This window comes from Monodon monoceros, unplaced genomic scaffold, assembly GCF_005190385.1.
Source record: "Monodon monoceros isolate NGI ecotype Baffin Bay Population unplaced genomic scaffold, NGI_Narwhal_1 Super_Scaffold_11, whole genome shotgun sequence".
NCBI lineage: Eukaryota > Metazoa > Chordata > Mammalia > Artiodactyla > Monodontidae > Monodon > Monodon monoceros.
In genome coordinates, this window is record NW_021703767.1 from 67577979 (window position 1) to 67602507 (window position 24529).

The following is a 24529-nucleotide window of genomic DNA, read 5'->3' on the forward strand; positions in this document are numbered from 1 at the left end:
GGCTCCAGCAGTTTTATGGACCCTGGGGAGAGGTGGAAGGGAAGGATGAGGGGAAAGGGCTAAGAGTAGAAATACTGAGTCAGCTGGGGAAAAGTAATTCTCCATGGGGAAAGTGTCTCCAAGGTCCTCCTACCATAAGGCAGCCTGAGCAGAAGCATCTGAAGAAGACCTCTGCCCAAGGCCCCAGTAAAGAAACTGAGGAACGAAAGTGCCTGGGCTACAAATATAAATATGTGAAAGAGCATGACTGGGCAGTGACGGGGCCGAGTCCTTGACTGCAACTCCCTTCAGAGACTGCAATGCCTTCTTGGCTGTGCAACAAGAGTGAAGGGGGGAGGCCTTGAGATAGAATGTGCCTGGCATATTGGAGGAATGGCAAGGAAGCCAGTATGGCTGGGGCAGAGTAAGTGAAGGGAAGAGGTCTGAAAGGTACCAGGGGCCAGATTACACAAGACTTTGTAGGTCATGGGAAGGATTGGGGGTATAGTTCTCAGCGTGATGGGAAAGGATTTGGATATAATTTTCAGAGTGGTGGGAAGTCATCAGAGACTTTTGAACAGGAGGGTTATACCATCTGAGACATATTTTAAAGGATCAGTTGGGCTTAAGGAATTAGATTTGTGGGCAAGGGTGGAAGTAGGGAGATCAGTTAGGCGGCAATTGCAACTATCTAATCAAGAGGTAATGGAGTCTTGGCCTAGGGTAGTATCTGCAGATACAGTGAGAAATATTCCAATTCATAATATATCCCAGTGAGGTGGGAGAATTGATGGAGTGGTGGTAGAAGAAAGAATGAAGTGAAAAGACAAGAGGTGGTGGTCACAAGGTGAGATGCTTGATATTGAGAGTTTTTATGGGGTGCAGTGGTAACAATAGGGTCTGGGGTCTGGTCCAGGGAAGAAACGGCTGGGGTAGAGTGGGCGACAAGATACTGGAGGAAAAGAGGACAAGAAAGTGAGAGGCTAGGCACTGTGCGCAAGAGGCTGAAATTGCCTAGGCAAGGGAAGTGATGGAGAAGCCAGGTGCCTAGGAGGAGATGGATACTGGGAGCAGTGGGTAGTGTAATCTGATGGCTTGGACTTACCAGGAGCTGAATTTTTTGACATGTAATGATGTGTTTTACATTTTACATTATATAATGCTTCATATATTTTAATAGATCATATTTCATATAACATATAGTATAGTTCTATATTTTATAAAATATACAGACATTATATATCTATAATATATAAATATACATAATTGTATATACATTATATTTATATCTATAGTGGGATCCATGGTGAGCATGAGATCAAAGCAAAGCTAATCTTAACAGAAATACCATATCAGCCATGAAAACTCCTGGAGAACCATCCCTGCCCTAGTCACCATTTAAGGAGTGATGAGAGAAAACTGACCAGGATGTCAGAGGTTGGAAAAGAACAGAGTTTCAGAAGGAGAGATGGCCAACAGTGTGGCGTTCAACAGCGTGGTCAGAGGTGATGAGGTCTGAAAAGAGTTCTGCGTTTGGCAGTGGGGGGAAGCCACTGACAACATCTGCCAGGGAAGTTTCAGCAGAGAGGTGGGGACAGAGGCTGGGGGTGGAGGCAGCAATCTCCACTTACTCTTTCAGAGAGTTGACTAGAGTCTGTCATACAGAGTGAAGTAAGTCAGAAAGAGAAACACAAATACCGTATGCTAACACATATATATGGAATCCAAAAAAAAAAGGTCATGAAGAACCTAGGGGCAGGATGGGAATAAAGACACAGACCTACTAGAGAATGGACTTGAGGACACGGGGAGGGGGAAGGGTAAACTGGGACAAAGTGAGAGAGTGGCATGGACATATATACACTACCAAATGTAAAACAGATAGCTAGTGGGAAGCAGCCACATAGCACAGGGAGATCAGCTCAGAACTGGGAGATCAGCTCTGTGCTTTGTGACAACCTAGAGGGGTGGGATAGGGAGGATGGGAGGAAGACGCAAGAGGGAAGAGATATGGGGATGGATGTATATGTATAGCTAATTCACTTTGTTATACAGCAGAAACTAATACACCATTGTAAAGCAATTATACTCCAATAAACATGTTAAAAAAAATAGGAGAAAGAGAAACTAAAATCAGTAGCAGAGGGTACTGCTGAAGTAAGTGCTGTGAGGAAGGGAGAGGGTGGTGAGCAGGGCGAGCAGCTCAGAGGCCAAGTTAAGTGGAACTAGAGACTACCAATTTGTAATGTCACCAGCCTGATCAACTGCATAATTTCCTCCAGGAGTGCTCAAACATTCAGTCATAAGGAACAGATATGTAGATCAAAAGTAGATTGCTCTTGGGATGAAATCTGCACAAAGGGGCAAGTTTATTGAAGTTGCTTGCAAGAGAATGATTGAAAAATTATTCTATCACTGTGCAAACAATATGACCACCACCGGCCACATGTGGCTATTTAAATTTAAATTAGTTAAAATTAAATAAGATGAAAATTCAGTTTCTCAGTCATACTAGCTACCTATTAAGAGAGTGCTTTTGGAAAGCACTGCATTATAGGGTCTAGACTGGACAGAGCTGAGGTCTTAATAAAGTTGAAGAACAGATGTAGGTAGAATCAAGAGCAAATCTTGGTGGAAAATATCTTGTGGACAGAGATTGGTACATTGAGGTTTAAGATTCTAGGGGCAGAGGTGTTCTTGGTGATAAGGTTTAAGATTATGTCACGGGAAAGGGGCTGCTGAAATAGCCTGTGGATGAAGATCTTTGAAGTGGGAAAGATCAAAGAACTTTGAGGCAAGGGTGTTGGTAAACTCATCCATGCCAAAGTCACCCAATTTGATAGGAATAACTGATTGGAAAGAAAGACCTTGCATCTAATGCCAAAAATCTTCAGTGAGCAAGGAAGTAGTGACAAATAATTAGTAGCTAACAGCAGTGAGGGAGGAGAACACCTCAAAAGGGGAAGAGTGCTGCTCAAGGTCCCTCTGATGTGTGATAAAACAAGCAGCGGCTGGAGGCATGTGACGTTCTTTGGGTTGGGCCAGATTTCAGTGAAAGCACAACCCTGGGGGAAACATTTGATGAAGAGGTTGAAGACATAGGGGAGTTTATTACAATGGAATGAGCCTTCCATAGGGCCTAGTAAAGCTCTGGAGGAAGTTTAGTAAAAGAAGGGAAATTCATGAGTACAGATAAGCATAGTAATATGAGGAAGATATGACCCTAGAATACATAAGACATGCATGCGGGGTAGTAGCTGGGGAAGACTGAAGTCCCAGGTGGGGTCAGAGAACTCACAAAGTTAGAAGACTGTAGTTTTTGTCTGACAGCCAAACAGCTTCTTGCTGATGATGTCCTCAAGTATCCTTTGAAAGAAAGGTCTTCAGCTAATTAGGGAGGTGTCTACATGGATTCTTGAGTGCCTAGCTCCTGACATCATCATAGCAACCAGTTTTAACTAGACCCAGACCATTTCTATGACTCAAGTGCTAGGAAAGAGAGAGAATCTCAATGCTTACCCTCCAGGGGAGCCCAGCAAGTCCCGTAGCTGGGTGGCCTAAGGTTTAGGGTCATAACAGGGGAGGCCTGAAGCCACTTAGAAAAAACAGACTTTGAGCTAAGTTTTCCCATATCATCAGAGAGGCAATTAGCATACATAGCTCTAAGTGACGTCACGGAAGCCAGTGGTTGGCGAGGAACTATGGAATAAGTTGTGAAATACTTTCAGTTCCACTCAGAATGGACTTCAGAGTGATTTCCACCCCAGGGTGAAGAGAGAGGGTTTGGGGAAGGATGGATGGAAACGAATTTTTCTTGTTCCGTCATCTCTCTGTTCCACTCTGGAGGCAGAGATAGAAATACTCTATTGCAGCTTCTCAAACTGGAGGTCTGTTAAAATGCAGATTCTGACTCAGAAGGTCTGGAGTGGGGCCAGGGATTCTGCATCCCCTTGGGGATGCCGATGCCTTTAGAGCACAGACCACACTTTCGGTTGGCAGGTGAGAGGGGAGCAGTTCCATGGGTGGAAGAAAAATTCCATATAATCTTTGGGAGAGGGAGCCTGGGTCTTGGACCCCTCTGTGAGTGGAGAGAGTGGGTGGGCAGGAGAAGAGGCTCTGTGAGGCTCTGTAGAGAAGCAACCCTAAGTCAGGAAGACAGAAGAAGCCAAAGGCAAAGTCATTTCCAGGCCAGAAGCACTGCTGAATAATAACAAAATGGTGACTGTTAACTGGCAGAATTTTCAACTATGTGTTTGGTTTCCCCACCAGGTCATCTGCTCTATATCATATGGCAAGTTAGTGATAAAACCAGCGTGAGTTTCCCCAGAGATAGCTGCTAGAAGCTTTTACAGTAGGTGACACCCTTACATTATCATTCAGAGTTTAGCAGAGGAGTAGCAGCACTCCAGGAGTGCCTGATAAGTAGTTACTGAACACAGTAAGACTTCTTTAGGTCCCCCTTTCACTGTTCCAGGTACCCAGGTAGATTTTCCCGCCTCCCTCCAATATGGGAATGCACCTTGTACAGACTGTACTTTCTGCTTTCAAGAGCTTCACAGGCTTCTAGTGAGTGTAATGCAATAGGCAGTGATTCAAACTTGTGCTGACTCTCACTGATGCCTAGAGCCCCTTCCCATAGAGTCCAAGACCACCCCAGGCACCCACCCCCTTGATTATGGTTCTCACTGGGCCACTCTGCACACAGTTCAATTTCACCAAGTGCATGTCACTGTTATTTCTCTTCTACTCCCTCTTAGAAGAGAACCCTATTGATCAGATCAATTTAATTTCTCCTGCCACCCCTCAAAGAACGCCTCAGATAACTCCTCTCATCTCCCTCACCAACCTGCTTCTCCTTTCCTCCTTAATGTCAACATCCCTTTACTGAAGTCTGGAATGATGAAGCGTTACTTAGAACCCATCCTAACTCCCTCCCCAAGGTGGCGTCTAACTTCATATTAACTAAGAAACAGCATTTCTCCCCTAACCCTGCACTTCTCACTCACCACTACTTAATTTCTTGGCCGGGTCTCAAGTAATTCTGTGATCCAGAATAGGTCCTACAGAAACCCTATAAGCAATCACATTTAAGGAGTGAGGAGACCCAAATCCCTCCACAAATCCCAATATGCCCTCAGGGATGAAAGCATTTCTCTGAACTCTCCCAGCACATTCTCCAGGGGTTGAAAACATTTCCAAAAGCAATGCATCCTGGGCAGAGCAAGTCTGTGGTACCTGGGGATTCCCCAGTACTCCAAAAGTACATCCTCACCTTCCCATTTATGATTCATTTCCAGCATTTCATTCATGTACCTTAAATGGTCTTCGACCACCACAATCCCAAAACAACCATCAAATCTGCCCAGTTCTCTTTCTGATCTCCGAAAGAGCTTAGAGAGGTCACAGAATAGAGGCCTTGGTTGACCATTTGTGTCATTTCCAAACTGTTTTTACCCTTGGGAGAGCTGGCCATGGGAGCAGCAGTCATGAGGGAAAGTCTATAAAGGGAACTATTTGAATTTCAAAGATATTAGTCACTGTGATCCCCAGCTACCGAGGCATAATGAAAGGAGGGATATCGGAACTCTTTTCACCACAGCAGGCCAAGGAATAAGGGGATAGGGAGGGGAGAAGGGAGCTTTTGGTCATGGTGAAGAAGTAATGGAGCCTGTAACAGCTACAGTGAAGAGAATCAATATTCAGATTATAGGGAAGTAACCAATGGGTGAATGAGTTGTCTAATTTTCTGATTTTCGCTATTCTGGGATTTAAATTCGCAGAACCATAGTACTGGAAAGAACCTTAGAACATTTAGTCCACCCCTTCATTAAACAGATAAGGAAACTGAACCTCATAGGAGTTGCAGTTTGCACAAGGCCACCCAGTTAGTTATCAGTAGAGTGAGGACAAAAGCCCCTTCCTTTCTGCACATGCCAATGTGTATGCACAGTTCCAGAGTTTAATATCTACTTCTTCAAGATCATTACTGATAAGATAGCATCTGGGTATTGTATAAAGAGAAATGGAGTTTCTGTTTTTTTTTTTTTTTCTTTCTTTCTTTCTTCCCTTTTGTGTCTCTTTCCCCACTTTCCACCTTTCCTTCTTTTAGGTGCTGCTTCCTTGGAAAGTCAGGCATTTTTCAATGAGACTGGAGACCTGCCATGCCACTTTTCAAACTCTCGAAACCTAAGCCTGGATGAGCTGGTGATATTTTGGCAGGACCAGAATAAGTTGGTTCTCTATGAGCTGTACAGAGGCCAAGAGAATCCTCACAATGTCCATCCCAAGTATATAGGCCGCACGAGCTTTGACCAGGACAGTTGGACACTGCGACTCCACAACGTTCAGATCAAGGACAAGGGCTCGTATCAATGTTTCATCCATTATAAAGGACCCCAAGGACTGGTTCCCATCCACCAGATGAGCTCTGACCTGTCAGTGCTGGGTATGTAGCCAATGGCGCATTCAGATACGGGGACTTCTCAGATGAGACTGCAATAGGTGGGGGAGAGGGCCGCCTCCAGAGAGGCAGAGGACAGCCAATTCTGGGAAGCCCGTTTGAAGGGAGTGCGGGGCTTGGGAGGAGGGAACTAAAAAGTCCTTCGTACTTTTTATAGTTTACTTCTGAATGATCTGTAAGAATCTGCTTTGGGGACCAGATAGAGCTAACTAAACCAAGGTAATGTGGCTAAGTGAAAACCATGGGTGATTTGGCCCTTAAGTTTATATGAACCATATAGGTCTCAAATCTCTTTTACATTCATTTTCTCCTTTAGTCCAAGAGTTCTCACCCACTAAATCTTTGCCTGGAGCTCCTACCAAGGGTGACAGCTGGCTGATTTGGGATTTCCCTTCAGCCTCCTAGAGGTTGCTTATGACTTGTTTGCGGCCCAACCATAAGCCCAGTAGACAGGAGGGAAATAACCCAAGGCACACAACCCAAAAGCTGACAAAACAGCTCCCTTGCTTTTCCAGGCCTTGAAAAACCTAAATGTCACTACAGACTTTTTAAAATTAAAATACAGTAAAATTATTTTTATTTTGGTGTACAGTTCTATTAATATGAACTTATGTATAGGTTTATATAACCAGCAATATAAACAGGATACAAATCATTTTCAGCACCCTAAAAAAATTTCCCCATGCTATGCCCTTATAGTCATACCCTCTCTATACCCATAACCCCTGTTTTGCAACTTATGGTCTTATCTTTGTGTGAATATCACATAAATGAAGTCATACAGTATGTAACCTTTTACCACCAGCTTCTTTTATTTAACGTAATGCCTTTGAGAGTCATCCAAGTTGTTGCACGTATCAAAAATCTGTTCCTTCTTATTACTAAGTAGCATTTTGTTTATCCACTCAACCCATGGAAAGACATTGGGTTGTTTTCAGTTTGTGGCTATTATGAATAGATTTGCTGTAAAAAATCATGTACAAATTTTTTGTGTAAACGTAAGTTTTCATTTCTCTAGAGTAGATACCCAGGTGTGGGATTACTAGGTCCAGATTAATTATCGTTAATGAGGTTTAAAGTAGGTAACACCATGGCAATCTACCTTCCACCGGCCACATCACGTACAAGCAGAGCACTTAAGGAGTAGGTGGATATAGCAAAACTTGTAACAATATCATGCGAATCACTGAAGTTTTAGAAACAATATACTAAATTATAAATTAGTATGTAGAACCTGCACAGTACCTACTGACTACAGAAGAAGAGCAAGGGATTTGGCTGGCAGAAGGAGCTAGCCCTCCTGTTGCTCAGAGAGCAGCTCCTTGATTGGGGTCAGCGGGAAGTAAGCATGGTGGCCCCAACTCCATTCCTGAAAAATAAATGTGGGATCATTATGTGGCTCTCACCGTGGGCTGAGGCCCACAATTTAGACACCCTGGGGCCTGCCAGGTGTGCCCCCAGTGAGTTCCCAGGATACCTAGTTATTTGTTGTTCCCTTCTAGATACATCTAAATTTAAACTGATTTCTTTTTTTGTTTGTTTGTATCTCTATTCTGCTTTCAGCTAACTTCAGTCAACCAGAAATAAATCTAATTCCTAATCAAACAGAAAATTCTAACATCATAAATTTGACCTGCTTATCTACACAAGGTTACCCAGAACCTCAGAGGATGTATATATTGCTAAAAACTAAGAATTCTACTACTGAGTATGACACTGTCATGAAGAAATCTCAAAATAATATCACAGAACTGTACAACATTTCTATCAGCATGTCTTTTTCCATCCCTCCTGAAACAAACGTGAGCATCTTCTGTGTCTTGCAACTTGAGCCAACGAAGACACTGCTTTTCTCGCCACCTTGCAATATAGGTAAGCCTGACAGTTTCTTTTATCAGGTATTATACACAGATGGGTAAGGCAGATCATCCAGTGTCCCCTGCTTGCCAGGAAACCTCCAACTGGGCCATTTTCATACTGTTAGGAAAGACCCAGACAGAGGGCTCTTGTTTCATCTGAGTGCTACAAGGTCCAAGAGGCTATGAACCTATGCCGCTCTTGAGGAAGCACGTTCTTAGCCTTGACACTGGCCCAGTCTTTTGGGCTACCTTTAGAGAGAAGATTCTGAAGCTTAGGTTAGAAGATGCAGGATTTCTCCAGGCTAAAATTCTTCCACTCATTAAAACACACACACACACACACATTCATATATACATACAGCACTTGTTATGAGTACAAAACCATTCTAAACATTGTTGGTTTCAGGGGAGAAAACCAAAAGGTATAAGACACGCTCTCTGCCCTTCTAATAGAATCAGAACTCCATGATGGACACACATGGTAAATTGGATTGTAAAAGGATTGAATTAGAATCTAAATTATATCCCATGGAAATATACAACTAAATTTAAAAACAAGAGTGACTGATAATATGATTTATAAGCATTCAGAGATAGGCAAGTTCCTTGAGGGTCAGTGAAGGCTTCCTAAAGGACATGGGACCTTATATTACCATAACAGAAATAACTGGGCTTAATAAGTGTGGTAAAGAGATGGCAGGAACTCAAACTTGTGGTAGCTTCTGAAAAATTCTGAAACAGCATTCAGGCTTGGGAGGTGAGAGGGCCACAATCTATTAGCAGTACCTGCCATGGGCACAGGCAGTGGTGGCCATCGCACACATGTGTCAAGGAAATATGCAGAAGCAGAAATGCTTGTGGCATGTTGACAGTGTAGTATGGGGGCCAATCCCACTGGGAAAGGGTTGAAACTAAGCCGTGTACACTAATAGGAGCCTGCCATTTTAAATTCCTGGCTTTGCCCTAGAATACATCCATATTTGAGACCCCACTTTTGAGGAGCAGTAATTGCAAGAGTCTCTCCTGCAATAAAGGCACTCTGTACCCACACTGCCTTCAACACTGCTTATTCTGATCCTGACCCCTCCCCCCACCCATCTGCCTTCTGTTTGCCTTGGCCCCTCCTCCAACTCTGGCCCCTTGGTTTGCCCCCTCCTAAGGCATCCATCCAGCTCCTTGCTCCATCCTCTGGCTTTAATGCCTCCCCTCTCCTGGTGTTTCATTGTTCAAACATAACTTGGCCTCTTGATGCATTCTTACGGACAGCCCCTGGGGCCAGTCCCCACCAGCCAGCTTAGCTGTACCAGTGGGCCAGTCCCCTGTGCAGGTGCTGATTTCCTTCTGATCAGACACCTCTGACTCTTGACAGTTCAGTAACTGGCGAGGTCACCCTGTCTGTCCTGGTTGCTTCCACTGTAGCCTCTCTTGGCCTGATAGAAGCCTCTCCCATGCTGTCCTGAAATTTAGCACCTTCTTGGCACTGCCAACATCACCACACATGACACACCCTGGGGCTTTCTGCCATGACTCCCACAGGAACAGAGCCTCGCCACCACTAGAGCCTCATCGTGGCTCACCTTTCTGCCGTTTCTCAACTGCTGCCAAAACCTTCCTAGCTGCCGCCATGTTCAGAAATGTTTCAGCTCTAGCTGCCTCAGGAAAATGGGGCTTGCCTCTCTGTGTCCCTATTCTATGGCTAGATAAGATATAGGTTAGGCCCTGTGTCAAGGAATCTTTTGGGGTATCAAAAGGTAGCAGCCTCCATGTTAACAAGTATTACCCTCCTTTACTGGGATGCCAAACAGGTTCAAGTGAGATTAAACTGGGATAGACTCAAAAAGTGTTGAATGTGGCCTGCAGTACCAACAATTCCTTTTCTTAAGGTCCCAGAAACAGGGCATGGGTCCACAAAATGCCCCTAAGCTAATGGGAGGTCAGCTGGTCCTATTCTCCTGTAATTTGAGATGAACTACCAGACCTCTTCCCATAAATGTCTATAACATGGGCCACTCAGTCCAAATTTTTCCAACCAAAGCCTGTTTTTTAACTTCCTGTAAGTTTAGGAGTCCTTGTGCAAGGAAGTAAGTCCTGACTTCCCAGGAGCTGATTCTGACCCTGATCCTCAGGGCATGAAGACATATCAAAAGTTTTCCAGTAGGAGAGAGAGGCTGAACGCCATGCTTGAGGAAGTCCACCTAGACATCAGGGGAAAGAACAAACAAAGCTGGAGATGGGTGCCTATAAAGAGGCTGCTATGTTTGTCCGGGTGAGAGGTGTCTGGAGCCTGATTTAGAGATGATAGTGGATGGAGGAATTACTATAACAGAAACGTCAAAACTTGGGGCCCAGGGCTTCCCTGGTGGCGCAGCGGTTGAGAGTCCGCCTGCCGATGCAGGGGACACGGGTTCGTGCCCCGGTCCAGGAAGATCCCACATGCCACGGAGCAGCTAGGCCTGTGAGCCATGGCCGCTGAGCCTGCGCGTCCGGAGCCTGTGCTCCGCAACGGGAGAGGCCACAACAGTGAGAGGCCCGTGTACCGCAAAAAAAAAACAAAAAAAAAAAACCTGGGGCCTGACCACATAGGGGGCTGAGGAAGCCGGATGCTGCCCAGATGACTGTACCTTCAGAGCCTCAGTACAGGTACATTACCCAGATTCCAGAACCACGGGCCAAGGTGACCCTCTTCTGGATCATGGTCATTGTCATCTCAGTCTCTGGGAAGGGAAGGCAAGGCAGCTCAGTCCAGGCACTTGGTCAGAGTCACTGGCTTGGTTCTCAGTCAGCTGCCGAGGCCCTGAGACTAGGATTTTCTATGGCCCAAATCATGTGGATTTCAGGCTGCTCTGGCAGTAGAGCCCTGAGGAGATTCTGGCATGTAAATAAAGAGAAGAGCAGCAATTATAAAGCTGTTATAATCAACCTTCCTGGCTGATTGAAAACTTGGGTTCATTTTTAGATGCAAAGCCACCTGTGCCAAGCCCCCCTGTCCCAGACCACATCCTCTGGATTGCAGCTCTACTTGTAACATTGGTCGTTGTGTGTGGGATGGTGTTCTTTCTAACACTAAAGAAAAGGAAGAAGCAGCAGGCTGGCCCCTCTAAAGAATGTGGTGAGTCAGTGCTTGTCCTCTGCAGATTGCCACTTTGCAGCTAACTTCCCAATCAGCGGCCTTCTGGAGCTCGTTGGCTGAGCCCAGGCTGGCAAAAAGTCAGCAGGTGTTGGGAGGAAAAGGTTCCCTCAGGGTTTCAAGCCCATACATATGGGACTGAGCAGCTGATAAGGTTGCCTGGATTTCCAGGAAAGGCAACACTTCTAACCTAAGGTTTACAAATGTACTTCTGGTTTCCAAACAAAGCTGATGGTTCCTTGCCTTACCTACTTTATTTCATGAGGTTACTGTGAGAATTCAATGAAGTAAAATGGTGAAAACACTTCTAAATGTTCACAATTATGGACCTGATGATGTTCAAGCAGAAATGTTTGGTGGGAGAAGGGGAGGATTAGGTGACCATAAGATTTGCCTCTAAAAGTCTCAGTTTACTGAGAAGTAAGTTAGATGAACTATTCCCCACTGACTTTAAAAAATAATATTAACTCATATGGATTACCAAGTAGTACATATCCATTACCAAATATACTGAAAATAAAAATCACCTATAGTTCTACTAGTAAGAAAAAATGATTATGCCGACATTTTAGTGTATAATTTCCAGATTTTTCTATGTATTAACCTGTTATTTTTCCATAAGTGGGATAGTATTATGAGGACTGTTTTTCACAATTTGAATAATATAACATGTACTGTTTTCTAACTTTTTTATACTAAATGTTGGAAGAATATTTTCAGTGTCACTAAGTATTATTCTACAGCATCATTTAAAATGGCTGCAAGATACTCCGTTATGTGGATACACCTTAATTTATTTAACCAAGTCCATATTGTGGGACAGTTGGGTTGTTCCCGTAGTTTTGCTATTTTAAACAGCACTGCATTGAGCTGCCTCCCCGATGACTTCTGTTGTAAAAATGCCCTGTGTTTAATAGGGGACAAAGTGGTCCCTGACTTTATAAGAATCCCATGCCTGTTTGTGGTTTGGGCTGGTTTGGATGAAGTTGTAAGATAAGCTTGGACTTTATCTCAGTAATTGCCTCCAGTAAAAGTTTGGTTGGTGCTAATAATTAAGGTAAAACCTTCTTACTCGCTTATGGTAAAAAGCACAAGATGAGTAAGGCTTCTGGTCAGCATCTTAAGATTTCAGGGTACTGATTTTAAGATCCATCTAGAAAATAGATGGATGACATTAGCAGTCATTCATTTCATTCAGCTGTATTCCAAAAACAAGAAATTTAGGAGTGCTAATCCAGTTTCAATATATTAACACAAAGCATATGGCAGAGCCGTTCAAACTGCCAAAGTACAGGGTATACTGAGAGATTTCTATGATACAAAAGTGTAAAATTCACAGTGCAGGGTCAGATGTACAGATATATCATGCTTGTCCAGGCTTTGACTTTTCAAAGTGACCGTTTTGAACTTCTCTTTCTGTCAATCTCATTGCCATTTAGAATTAGCTAAATGTGCAGAAGCAACCTTCTGCTTGGAAATAAGCTGTCTCCTAAATTTGGTTTTGCATTGGAATGATTAGCTTACAAACGAAACAAAGAAAAGGGATGGAGAAAAGCCAAGTAAAATGTTTCTTCCCCTAAAAAGCAATCAGAAAAATTCAGGAGACTAGATAAAGGGAGTTAAAGAGGATGTGTCTGTATACATGAGAGAGTTGTAAGGGTGTCTGTTGCATTTGAGATGGTCAAATTGAGCTATGAGTATTAAAAGGCAGAAGACCACAAGAGAGCACAGTACATATACGACCCCCTCAAGAATGTGATAAAGAATATTGGTAGATAAAAGTTGTTTGGTCTGGGGCTTCCCTGGTGGCGCAGTGGTTGAGAGTCCGCCTGCTGATGCAGGGGACACGGGTTCGTGCCCCGGTCCGGGAAGATCCCACATGCCGCAGAGCGGCTGGGCCTGTGAGCCATGGCCACTGAGCCTGCGCGTCCGGAGCCTGTGCTCCGCAACGGGAGAGGCCAGTGAGAGGCCCGCGTACCGCAAAAAAAAAAAAAAAAAAAAGCTGTTTGGTCAGATAGTCACATGTGCCAGTAAGTTTGGTCAAAGAGAAGAGCCTTGATATTACTGGAGGAGGGAGATGTACCAAGTAACCATGCCACGTAGATATAAGATGTTTGTAAAACTGGGTTTTGTAACTTTAGCAATGTCTGCACTTGTTTGTGGATACCCCTGGCATTGGCTGTACTATAGGCAGAATAATGCCACCAACAAGATATCCACCTCATATACCCCAGAATCTGTAACATGTCATCCTACATGGCAAAAGGGACTTTTCATACGTGATTAAATACTGAGTTTAAAATGATGGGTTTATCCTGGATTATCCAAGTAGACCCAATCTAATCACGTGAGTCACAGAATCTTTCCCACCTGGATTAGAAAGAGGAAATGGAAGGAGGAGAGATCCAAAGCTTGAGACAGGCTCAACACACCACTGCTGACCTTGAAGATGGAGGAAGGGGCCGTAAGCCAAGAAATGTGGGTGGCCTCTAGAAACTGGAAATAGCCCCCAGCTGAAAGCCAGCAAGGAAATGGGGATCTCAGTCCACAAGGAACTAAATTCTGCCAGTAGACAAACATGGAAACAGTCATGACCCATCCACAGAGACACAAGCTTACTGATGAGTAGAAATTTTTCCAACAGTGCAGCTTCCTCTTAATCCAATATTAATCCTTTTCTCAGAGGAGACAGCCCTCCAACTAACTAACCTGGTGTCAAAAGTCCTTTCCAGTGATTGTTCAGTAGTTACAGTTTTTCTATTCCTCAACTGTACATATTTACCCTGTTTAGGCTGTTAAATGAATAAAAGGGAAATGCCATGGTTGTTCTAGCTGGTTTCTAATCTCTCTTCTCTTTTTTTGTTTTGTCAAATAGGGCAGTTAAAGCATGAGAAATTGTAACCTTCAATTACTGTCTTTTCCCAATCAGAAGTTACCCTCTCAGCTTACCCATTGGGGAGAAAGACTAAAATAGCTCCTCCTGAAGTTTTACTTCCTCATTTGGTTCTTGTCTGACTAAAATCTGTATTGTAATAGTGCCTAGCAACCTACAATTTTTACAACTTGCCTCCCTCCTCCAAATTTGGAAAAGTCTCAGCTCTTTCAGGAATGATTTCTTAAAGGGCAAATGTCTTTTCCAAAATAAACTATTTTTAACCACCATTTAAACAGAAAGTTTCACAGGGCTTAAAAACTGAAACCAGGTGATATCATCATATCTACTCTTCAAAATGCTAAATTTGTAATCAAATCCAAAAGTTTAGAAGCTGTCTTTTTATTGTCTGCTTTCATTTTTAAAAAGAAGCTTTTTAAAAAAAAAAACAGTGGTGATTTTGTCATGAGTACGAAAGGATAATATTATTTGTGTTGGTGTACAGACATCCTGAAATACAGTATTCACTATAAGCACCATTATTTTTAAGAGGAACTTTGACAAAAATAGAACGTAATTAGATTTACAAAGTATCTGGAAGATCAGTCAAATATACAATGGAATATTACTCAGCCATAAAAAGAAACGAAATTGAGCTATTTGTAATGAGGTGGATGGACCCAGAGTCTGTCATACAGAGTGAAGTAAGTCAGAAAGAGAAAAACAAATACCGTATGCTAACACATATATGTGGAATCTAAAAAGAAATGGTACTGATGAACCTAGTGGCAGGGCAGGAATATGGACGCAGACATAGAGAATGGACTTGAGGACACGGCGGTGGGGTGGGGGAAGCTGGGGCGAAGTGAGAGTAGCACTGACATATATACACTACCAAATGTAAAATAGACAGCTAGTGGGAAACTGCTGCATAGCACAGGGAGATCAGCTCGGTGCTTTACAATGACCAAGAGGGGTGGGATAGGGAGGGTGGGGGGGAGGCTCAAGAGGGAGGCGATATGGGGATATATATATGCATATGGCTGATTCACTTTGTTGTACAACAGAAACGAATACAGCATTGTAAAGTGATTTTACTCCAATAAAGATGTATTTTAAAAAAGAAAGAAATATCTGAAATAACTCAGAATGCTCAGCCAGGGGGATAAAAAAAGCCTTGGGGAGGATACAAGTGCTGCCTTTAAATATCTAAAAACTGCCATAGGGTGCAAAGATCATACTTAACTGAGGCTCTAAAGGGTATCTCGATGAAGGTTATAAGAAGGTAGAAGGAAATAAGAGACTTTTCTAACAGTTAAAACTCTTTTAAAATTATATAGAAGACACAGATTTTTCCTTCCTCCCATTAAGGATTAACTGCTACAGGAATTGCCCTCCTGCCGTAAACAACTAGAATCAGGCAAAATATATGCAACAACTGTTTTCAGATATTGGACAACAGGCTACAGAAAACTATAGTCCCTGAGAGAAGGGAAAAGATAAGGTGAGCCCTATGATTGTCCACAACTTACTGCCTGGAGTCAGTTTCTAGGCTGCTCTGAAGGCAGGGGGAGCCCTAATACCAAAACTAGAAAAAGACATTACAAGAAAAGAAAACTACACATATCCCTTGTGAACATAGATGCCAAAATGCTCAACAAAATTAGCAACTGAAATCTAGCAATGTATTAAAAGTATTATACATCATGATTAAGTGGGGTTTATTCCAGGAATATAAGGTAAGTTTAACATCCAAATACCAAGCAATAAAACTCACCTATTGAAAGACTGAAAAGAGAAATCATGTGGATACAGAATACATGTCAATGGATACAGAAAAAGCATTTGGCAAAATTAATGCCCATTCATAATTTTTAAAAAGAAAGATAAACTCTCATAAAAGTAGGAATACAAAAGAATTTCCTCAACTTGGCAAATAACAGCTACTAAAATCCTTTAGTTAGCATCATAGTTAATGATAAAAGACTGATTGCTTTCACCTAAGATCAGGAATAAGGCAAGGATGTCACTCTCACTGCTTCTGTTCAGCCTTGTACTGGAGGTCCTAGCCAGTGCCACAACTCTAGAAAAAGAAATAAAAGGCATACATATTGGAAAGAAAGAAGTAAAACTGCCTTATTTTGCAGATGACACGATCATGTTTGTAGAAAAGCCTAAGGAATCCATTAAAAGCTATTACAACTGATTTAGTGTAGCAAAGTAGCAGGATACAAGGTCAATACACAAAATCTATTGTTTTTCTACATACTAACAACAAACAATTGTACACTGAATTTTTTAATACCATTTACAGTAGCATCAAGTAATATTAAAGGCTTTGGAATTAATTTTTAAAACCAAGTACAAGACCTGTATGTATACTGAAAACTAAAAAACATTACTACTGACAGAAGTTAAAGTAGACCTAAATAAATGGAGCGTTATGCTGTGTCCATGGTTTAGAAGACTAGCTATTAAGATACCAGTTCTCCCAAACTGATCTTTGGTTTCAATGCACTATCAATCAAAATCCTGGCAGGCTCCTTAGTGGACATTAAAAAGTTTATTCTAAAAGTTATGTGGAAATGCAAAGGATCTACAATTGCCAAAACAATTCTGAAACATGACAACAAAGATGGAGGAATTATACTACCTAATTTCAAGATTTATTATATAGCTATAGTAGTCAAGGTGTGACACTGGTGAAAGGACAGACATATCGACCAATGGAACAAAATGGAGAGTCAAAAAATATGATTTTGTCAACTGATTTTGACAAAAGTGCCAAGTTAATTCCATGCAGAAAGGATAGTCTTTTCAACAAATGGTATTGGGTCAGTTAGATATCCACATGGGAAAGTATGAACCTAGACACCCAAAAAAATAACTTGAAGTGGATCATAAACCTAAAATAAGAGCTATAATTAAAAAACTTTTGAAAGAAAACATAGAAGAAAAGTTTTGTGAGCTTAGGTTAGGCAAATCTCAGATAGGACATGGTAAGCATAAACTGTATTATAAAAAGATAAGATTGATAAACTGAACTTCATCAAAATTAAAAATGTTTGCCCTTTGACTTTAAGAAAATGAAAAGTCAAGACACAGACTGGGACAAAATGCTTGCAAAATATAAATATAATAAAGGACTTATAACCAGAATATATACTTATATAATACTACTCAGTAATGAGAAGACAATCCATATAACAAAAGGCAGAAAGTAAAAGACTTGAATAGATACTTCACATAAAAATATACACAAATGGCCCATAAGCACAGTTACACAGTCGTAACACCATTAGTCATTGGGGAAATACAAATTCAAACCATAATGAGATACCACCCCATACCCACTAACATGGCTAAAATTAAAAGGACTGATAAATATCAGATGTTGGAGAGGATGTGAAGCAACTGAAATTCTTATGCTCTACTATACAACTCAGCAATCCTTGATATTTACCCATGAGAAATAAAGACATATGTCTTCACAGACACACACACACACATGTCCATAGCAGCTTTCTTCATAATACTGAAAATCTGGCATCCTGAATTTTTGCAGTTGGTGAATGGATAAACAAATGGTGCTATATACATACAATGAAATACTGCTGAGCTATAGAAAGGAATGGACTACTGGTAACATGAAACAACATGAATGAATTTCAAAAGCATTGTGCTACATGAAAGACACTAGGCACGAAAAGACTACACATTACATGAAATCCTAGAAAAAGCAAAACCACTGTGGCATTAAGCAGATCAGTGGTTACAGGGGATGGGGTGGGGGGAAGGAATTGATTGAAAAGGGGCTGGAGGGAACTCTTTGGGCTTATATAAATGTTCCATATCTTGGTTGTGGTGGTAGTTACATGACTGCATACATTTGTTAAACTCATCAAAATCTGTATGGAAAATGATTGGATTTTACTGTGTATTTTACCTCCATAAAACTGATTATTTTTAAACACACACACATGCACACACAAAGAGAACTGCCAAAGATAGGAAGTGTTCAAAACCATCAGGGGTGTTGTTGAAAGGATTGCTGCGGTCCCTAAATTCCTCCATGGACGCTGGGTTAACAACCCCTGCTATAAGGTGCAGAGCGGGACAACAGCACGGTCATAACAGTCAACATAGAGGAATTTTCACCCAAAGCTGCATCAGTAGTAAGTCCATGCCAGTAGGAACTCGGGCTTTGGGAGGTCTAGCCCACTAGAAATTTCCCACTTGAACCTCTCCATGCAACCTTGTGTATTATTTGGTAGCACCAGCTGGCTAACCCATTTAGTCACGAACATCTGCAAGATTTCCTTTTCCTCTTCCTTCTAAACCTTACTTTCAGAAAAGGATTGGAAACGTTTATCCCCATCACTAAATGATTGCTAAAACTAAATGTATTATACCTCCCAGTAGTATTTTTAGTTTAGTAAAGAATAGAGCTGTAAGTAAAACCTATTCCCAACATTAGAACTTAAGGCACAATAAACAAAAGAAGGCATTTAATTTTTGGATGAAAGAAGCTCCTTCTCAGTCCCCATGAAATTTCATCAAGGAACCATCTATTCCACATATATGGCAACAATGATTTCTCTCTGAGTCCTAGGACTTAGGAGCCTCTTCAAACTTTCCCTCTTTTAGTATTTATGGGCAATACATTTTCTGAAGTTGTTTTTGTCTCTTTCAGAAACCATCAAAGTGGAGGGGACAGAGAGTGAACAGACTGAGAAAAGGTGAGTCCTGACCCTATAACATTGTTGAAAGAGATACAATCCCCAGAGAGTCTATAATTTAACTAGGCTTGGTCTGAGGCATGCTGGGACCTCAGCATACATGAACTAATGGAGAGGAAAAGGAAAGTGAGACTAGTTAGGACTTGGAGGAAAATGCCCTAGCTATAAATGGATGGCAGTGTGCCCTATGCACAATGCCCAAGGGTCATGGCAAGTTCAGTTGTGGTCAAGTAAAAAATTAATACCAAAAGGGTCTGATGTGGTGAGCATGGGCTGCATCTTATTCAACATGGTAACTGCAGTACCTAGCATAGTGCCTGGGTGTCCTATATGTGTGGAATGAATAAATAAATGAGGAGTGATAATATGTACCCTCTAGCCTCAGTGTCTTTGCATCTGCTGTGCCCTGTGCTTGGAATGTTCTTTGCCACTTCTTCACCTCATTCTTCAGATCCTGACTCAAGTTGCACTTTCTTAAAAACCCTTCCCAAACTAGATTGTGTCAGCCTGTTATAGTATCATGTGGATTCCTGTGTTTTTTCTTCATAACACCAGGTTATACTTATATAGTGGTGTAATTATATTATTAAACTCTATAAACTTAACTAAATCAAACTTTATAGAGGGCAGGGAACATATCATCGAAGCTCATCATTGTGCTGCCAGAACCTAGCACAGTGCCTGGCATATAGTAGGTGCTCAATAAATTTTTTAAACTGTAAAATTGCAGCAGCAGATATGTTTGGATCTATAGAAAGTAGCCTTTTAATAATATTAACAGTTTTCAGTAGTTGTAATTTTCATGGTGAATACTGGTTGAAAGATGATAGGACTTACAGAATTTACACTCTAATGGTTTGATAAGTATATAACATGTTGAAAAGGAGTTTTGTGGAAAAGTAAACATTATTCTGGGCTTTAGTTTCTCTTACGTTTGCTTTCAGCTGAGCAATAATTTAAGTTGTTTGTTTGATTTGTACTTATTTTTCATTTATTTGGCTTTCTTTCTAGATCCTTTACCTAATCAAATTCAAATAAGAACAGCACTTAAGTAACCCTAAATATGGCATAGGGAGAAGTGTGTATACCCTTTTCTTTATATTTTCCTTTGTTCACGTACGAGGGCTGTGGAAGGCAAAATTTGGTGAGGTGCTTTTTCTCTTTAAGAGTTCAAGTTTTCAGATTGTTTTAAAAAATTCAATTTATTTAAACTAAAAAAAAATTTACCCATTTCTCCCACCTCCATACCCCCCCACCTCTGGCAACCATCAATCTGTTCTCTGTATCTATAAACTGATTTTTTAAGTTATTATTATTCATTTATTTTTAGATTCCACATATAAGTGAAATAATATAGTATTTTTCTTTCTCTGTCTGACTTATTTCACTTAGCATAATACCCTCGAGGTCCATCCATGTTGTCACAAATGGCAAGATTTCATTCTTTTTTATGGTCTACTGTATGTGTGTGTATCACAATTTCTTTATCCATTCATGCATCAGTGAACACTCAGGTTGTTTCCATATCTTGGCTATAAAAATAAATATTTGTTGAAAGAATGAATGTATGCATGAAGGAATACACAAAGATTCCTGGTGATCCATCCTTTCACAGCATGATGCAATCAGATTGTCTGTACCTCCACCCACCCTGAGAAACTGGACTCTCAAGAATATCAAGGCTCTGGTCACACAGTCATGGGGTCAAAGCAACCCTAAGTCAAAAACCTGGTCACAGGTCTTCCCTGGTGGCGCAGTAGTTAAGAATTCGCCTGCCAATGCAGGGAACACGGGTTTGAGCCCTGGTCCGGGAAGATCCCACATGCCGCAGAGCAACTAAGCCCGTGTGCCACAACTACTGAGTCTGCGCTCTAGAGCCCGCGAGCCACAACTACTGAAACCTGCACGCCTAGAGCCCGTGCTCTGCAACGAGAAGCCACCGCAATGAGAAGCCCGCGCATCTCAACGAAGAGTAGCCCCTGCGCACCGCAGCTAGAGAAAGCCTGCACGCAGCGACGAAGACCCAATGCAGCCAAAAATAAATAAATAAAAAAAAACCTGGTCACAGAGACACAAGTCATGATCCCAGGGTGCACAGCTCCCAGTGTGCCTAGCACTTACCTGGATACACCAGCCGCTGTGAGTCTCGGAATCCAGGATGGTGAGCCCAGGTGCTGAGATCTTGCCTGCCCTGTCAGACTTAGTTCGGAAGTGGTCCGGAAGAGCTGCGGAGGGAAGGCAGCAGGGAATCAGCATAGGGCAGGGGCAGGCCCAGACAAAAATCAAAGGTAGTAATTTAGGAAGTGTGGACGGTACATCTCCACCTCTCTTCAGTAGTTTATTTCTCCTCATTGCTATTGCAATGTCCCCTTATATTCTGCCCTATCATTGAAATCTAGAAAGAGAAAGTGGCTCTACTGTGAAATCTCACTGAATTCTTTTCTCTGTTTTTCCAGAGTAGAACTCCAAGAACCTGAAAGATCTGATGAAGCCCAGTGTGATATTAACGTTTCAGAGACAGCCTCACGCGACAAAAGTGCTACACATTTTTAATTAAAGAGTAAATGCCATATGACTATCCGGTTTTTATATGCTTTTCTTTTCAAGTTTTGACTGACCTTTTTCTTGTCTCTCTAAGCCTTCCCAGAAGGCAAGAAAATATTACTATTAATAATAGAGGGGGCTTCACGATTCCCTCTAAGTGAAATAGCCTCCCTACAATGCCAGCTCTGCTCTCTATGCCAGGAGCAGATTTTTACTGTTTCTTTTCATTTCAGAGCACACTTGTGGGTCAAGCCCACCTAACTGGTTCCTGGCTCAGGAATCATGTGTAAGACTAACACCTCCTGTTTCAGATTCAGTCTCTTTTCTTAATGTTATAAATTGTGTTTTATGTAAAACTCCCAGTTCCTGGAATTGTGGCTTTTATCTACTCTGAATCTCAGGTAGTGCCTCATTCCATCTTGTATACCTGTGACTGAACAACTACCTTTTCAGTCCGGGTGGGAGTTATGTATTTTATGGCCTTATAGTGTTAATATTAATATTTTGAAGTATAAAGAAATATGTACTATAATAATGTAATTACTGAGAAAAGTCCACCCTCTGCTAAGGAGTTCCTGTCCCTCTGTGAGGGTCAGTAAGGAAAGTGGTGGCCCAGTGTGCTGACAACAGTGAGCAGACCAACTCAAAATCTGGGAAGTTAGAGACAGAGAAGGAACCAGTCCTGTAGCCATTACCATCTGGGCTGTTGCTAATGTTAAGGAGGATCCACCTGCCCAAGAAGCTACTGCCGAGCCTTAGCAAAGAGGGCTGGATAAAGCAGGAGAGTGCTGTGCATGATAAACCCTGCTTCTCTTCTCAGAGAAAATGACTGAGATGATGGCCTGGGGCAACTGTTCAAGAGCGGAGAGACAGATTGCAATACTCAAAACAGGAAAGAAAATGAAAGATCTTGACCAACAGAAATACACATGAATGTTCAGTCTGTCCAGTCCTTCCACAAGCCATAGGAAGAGCAACAGATGGACAGTCTGTCCAAATGGACTTAAGGCCGACTGCAGTTTCCTTGGAGGTTGGGGAGGGGTTTTGATGATAGCCAGGTTGTTGTGATGTTTCATCTGGCTGGAAGCAGAGCTGGCGGGGGAGAGCTATCATCTTAATAATGGGGTGAATGGAAGGAGGCTTAGGGCTCTTTCAGTGAATGGCTGAGAGAGAAGGAGCTGGGGCAGAATTAAAAGGACCAGAATACAAATTGCCCAGAGGTTGACTTAGCCTGCAGATGTCCTAAGGAGGTGATGGTTGGCCCGGAGCAGGGCTAGCAAACTTGTGTCTGAGGACTGTCTATGCGTCATTCTCAATGACAGGAAAACTGGGCGCAAGAGAGGAATATGTTAGCCCTGTAGAAATGAGTTAGGAGACTCTGGCTCTAAGACAGCATCACTAAGGGATGGAGAAGCCTCAGTCCAAACCTAAAGAGAACTTTGGGAAAGTCCCAGAAATAGTAGTTCTTCTTATTCTACATAAAGGACCCTAAAGGGTTATAGACGGCTATGCTAGCCATGCTTGTACTTGTAATAGTACCATTTGTGTGCTCTGCCCTGCCCTTGCCTTCATTAGGCTCTAAGCATCTTGCTGTTTTGTAACATGTTTTTTTATTTACTTTTTACTTTATATTGGAGTATAGTTGATTAACAATGTTGGGATAGTGTCAGGTGTATAGCAAAGTGATTCAGTTATACATATACATGTATCTATTCTTATACAGAGCAGTTCTCAATAAATTTCTATTAAAATGATGTAAAAGTCTAAATTTTCTTCTTCTTTTAACAGTACTTATAGTCTGATATTACTCCCTCTATCCTCCTAATGTATGTCCTTCCTCTTAACAGCTCTAAGGTAGCCTCATTCTCCAGTCACCTAGCTAAAAGCCTCTGACTCACCTAAACCCTCTCCTCTTCCCTTTCCTCTGTGTCTCATATGATTCTATGTTTATCTAGTTACTGAGACATATGTCAGGTAAGGGATGTTGTTTCTCCGGATAACTAGGAAATCTGAAGTTAAGGAAGGGATTTTTGCTTTTCAGTTTGTAATGTTTTATTCCATGTAATGTGTGCTTGCATGTATGTTAAACAAAAGCTTAGTATAAAAATTTATTCATTGAAAATACTTTGATTATAAAATAAATGCATGTAATTGTATATTTGAAAGTTGCTAAGAGTGTACATCTTAAAAGTTCTCATCACAAGAAGAAAAATTCGTAACTATGTGTAGTGATGGATGTTAACTTATTGTGGTGATCATTTCATACTATACACTATATCAAATCATTATGTTGTACACCTAAAAGTAATACAATGTTATATGTCAACTATATCTCAATTAAAAATAAATAAATACATGGCATGTGAGAAGAGTCATTATGGAAATTATGGAAATTACGGAAAAAAGAAAACTGTCCAGGCTCTGTGAGGGCAGGAATGTGTCTAATTTCTTCACCAGTGGATCCCAGGCACCTAAGGTAGTACTTCAAAACTATTTGTTTAAAAGGGACTTCCCTGGTGGCACAGTGGTTAAGAATCCGCCTGCCAATGCAGGGGACATGGGTTTGATCCCTGGTCTGGGAAGATCCCACATGCTGTGGAGCAACTAAGCCCACGTGCCATAACTACCGAGCCTGCGCACCACAACTACTGAAGCCCACGTGCCCTAGAGCCCGTGCACCACAACTACTGAGCCCATGTGCTGCAACTACTGAAGCCCGTGGACTCTAGGGCCCGCATGCCTCAAATACTGAGCCCGCGTGCCTCAACTACTGAGCCCACGTGCTGCAACTACTGAAGCCCGTGTGCCTAAAGCCTGTGCCCTGCAATAAGAGAAGCCACCGCAATGAGAAGCCCGCGCACCACAACAAAGAGTAGCCCCCGCTTGCTGCAACTAGAGAAAGCCTGCATGCAGCAATGAAGACCCAATGCAGCCCAAAAATAAAATTTA

At 41.9% G+C, this 24529-nt stretch overlaps 1 protein-coding gene across 4 annotated transcripts in view; it reads left to right on the forward strand.

Annotated features, from left to right (window-relative positions):
- Window positions 1-24102, forward strand: part of CD86 (CD86 molecule) — a 62058-nt gene extending 37956 nt beyond the window's left edge. Inside the window, exons 2-7 of one of the 4 annotated variants that reach the window (XM_029214266.1) lie at window positions 1275-1484; window positions 6089-6424; window positions 8003-8311; window positions 11255-11407; window positions 18991-19036; window positions 21493-24102. In XM_029214266.1, coding sequence (XP_029070099.1) covers window positions 1448-1484; window positions 6089-6424; window positions 8003-8311; window positions 11255-11407; window positions 18991-19036; window positions 21493-21589 — 978 coding nt within the window. In that variant the 5' untranslated portion in view covers window positions 1275-1447 and the 3' untranslated portion in view covers window positions 21590-24102. The remainder of the gene's footprint in view (window positions 1-1274; window positions 1485-6088; window positions 6425-8002; window positions 8312-11254; window positions 11408-18990; window positions 19037-21492) is intronic. The other 3 variants (XM_029214265.1, XM_029214267.1, XM_029214268.1) reach the window with 3 other exon arrangements.
- Window positions 24103-24529: the final 427 nt, after the last annotated feature.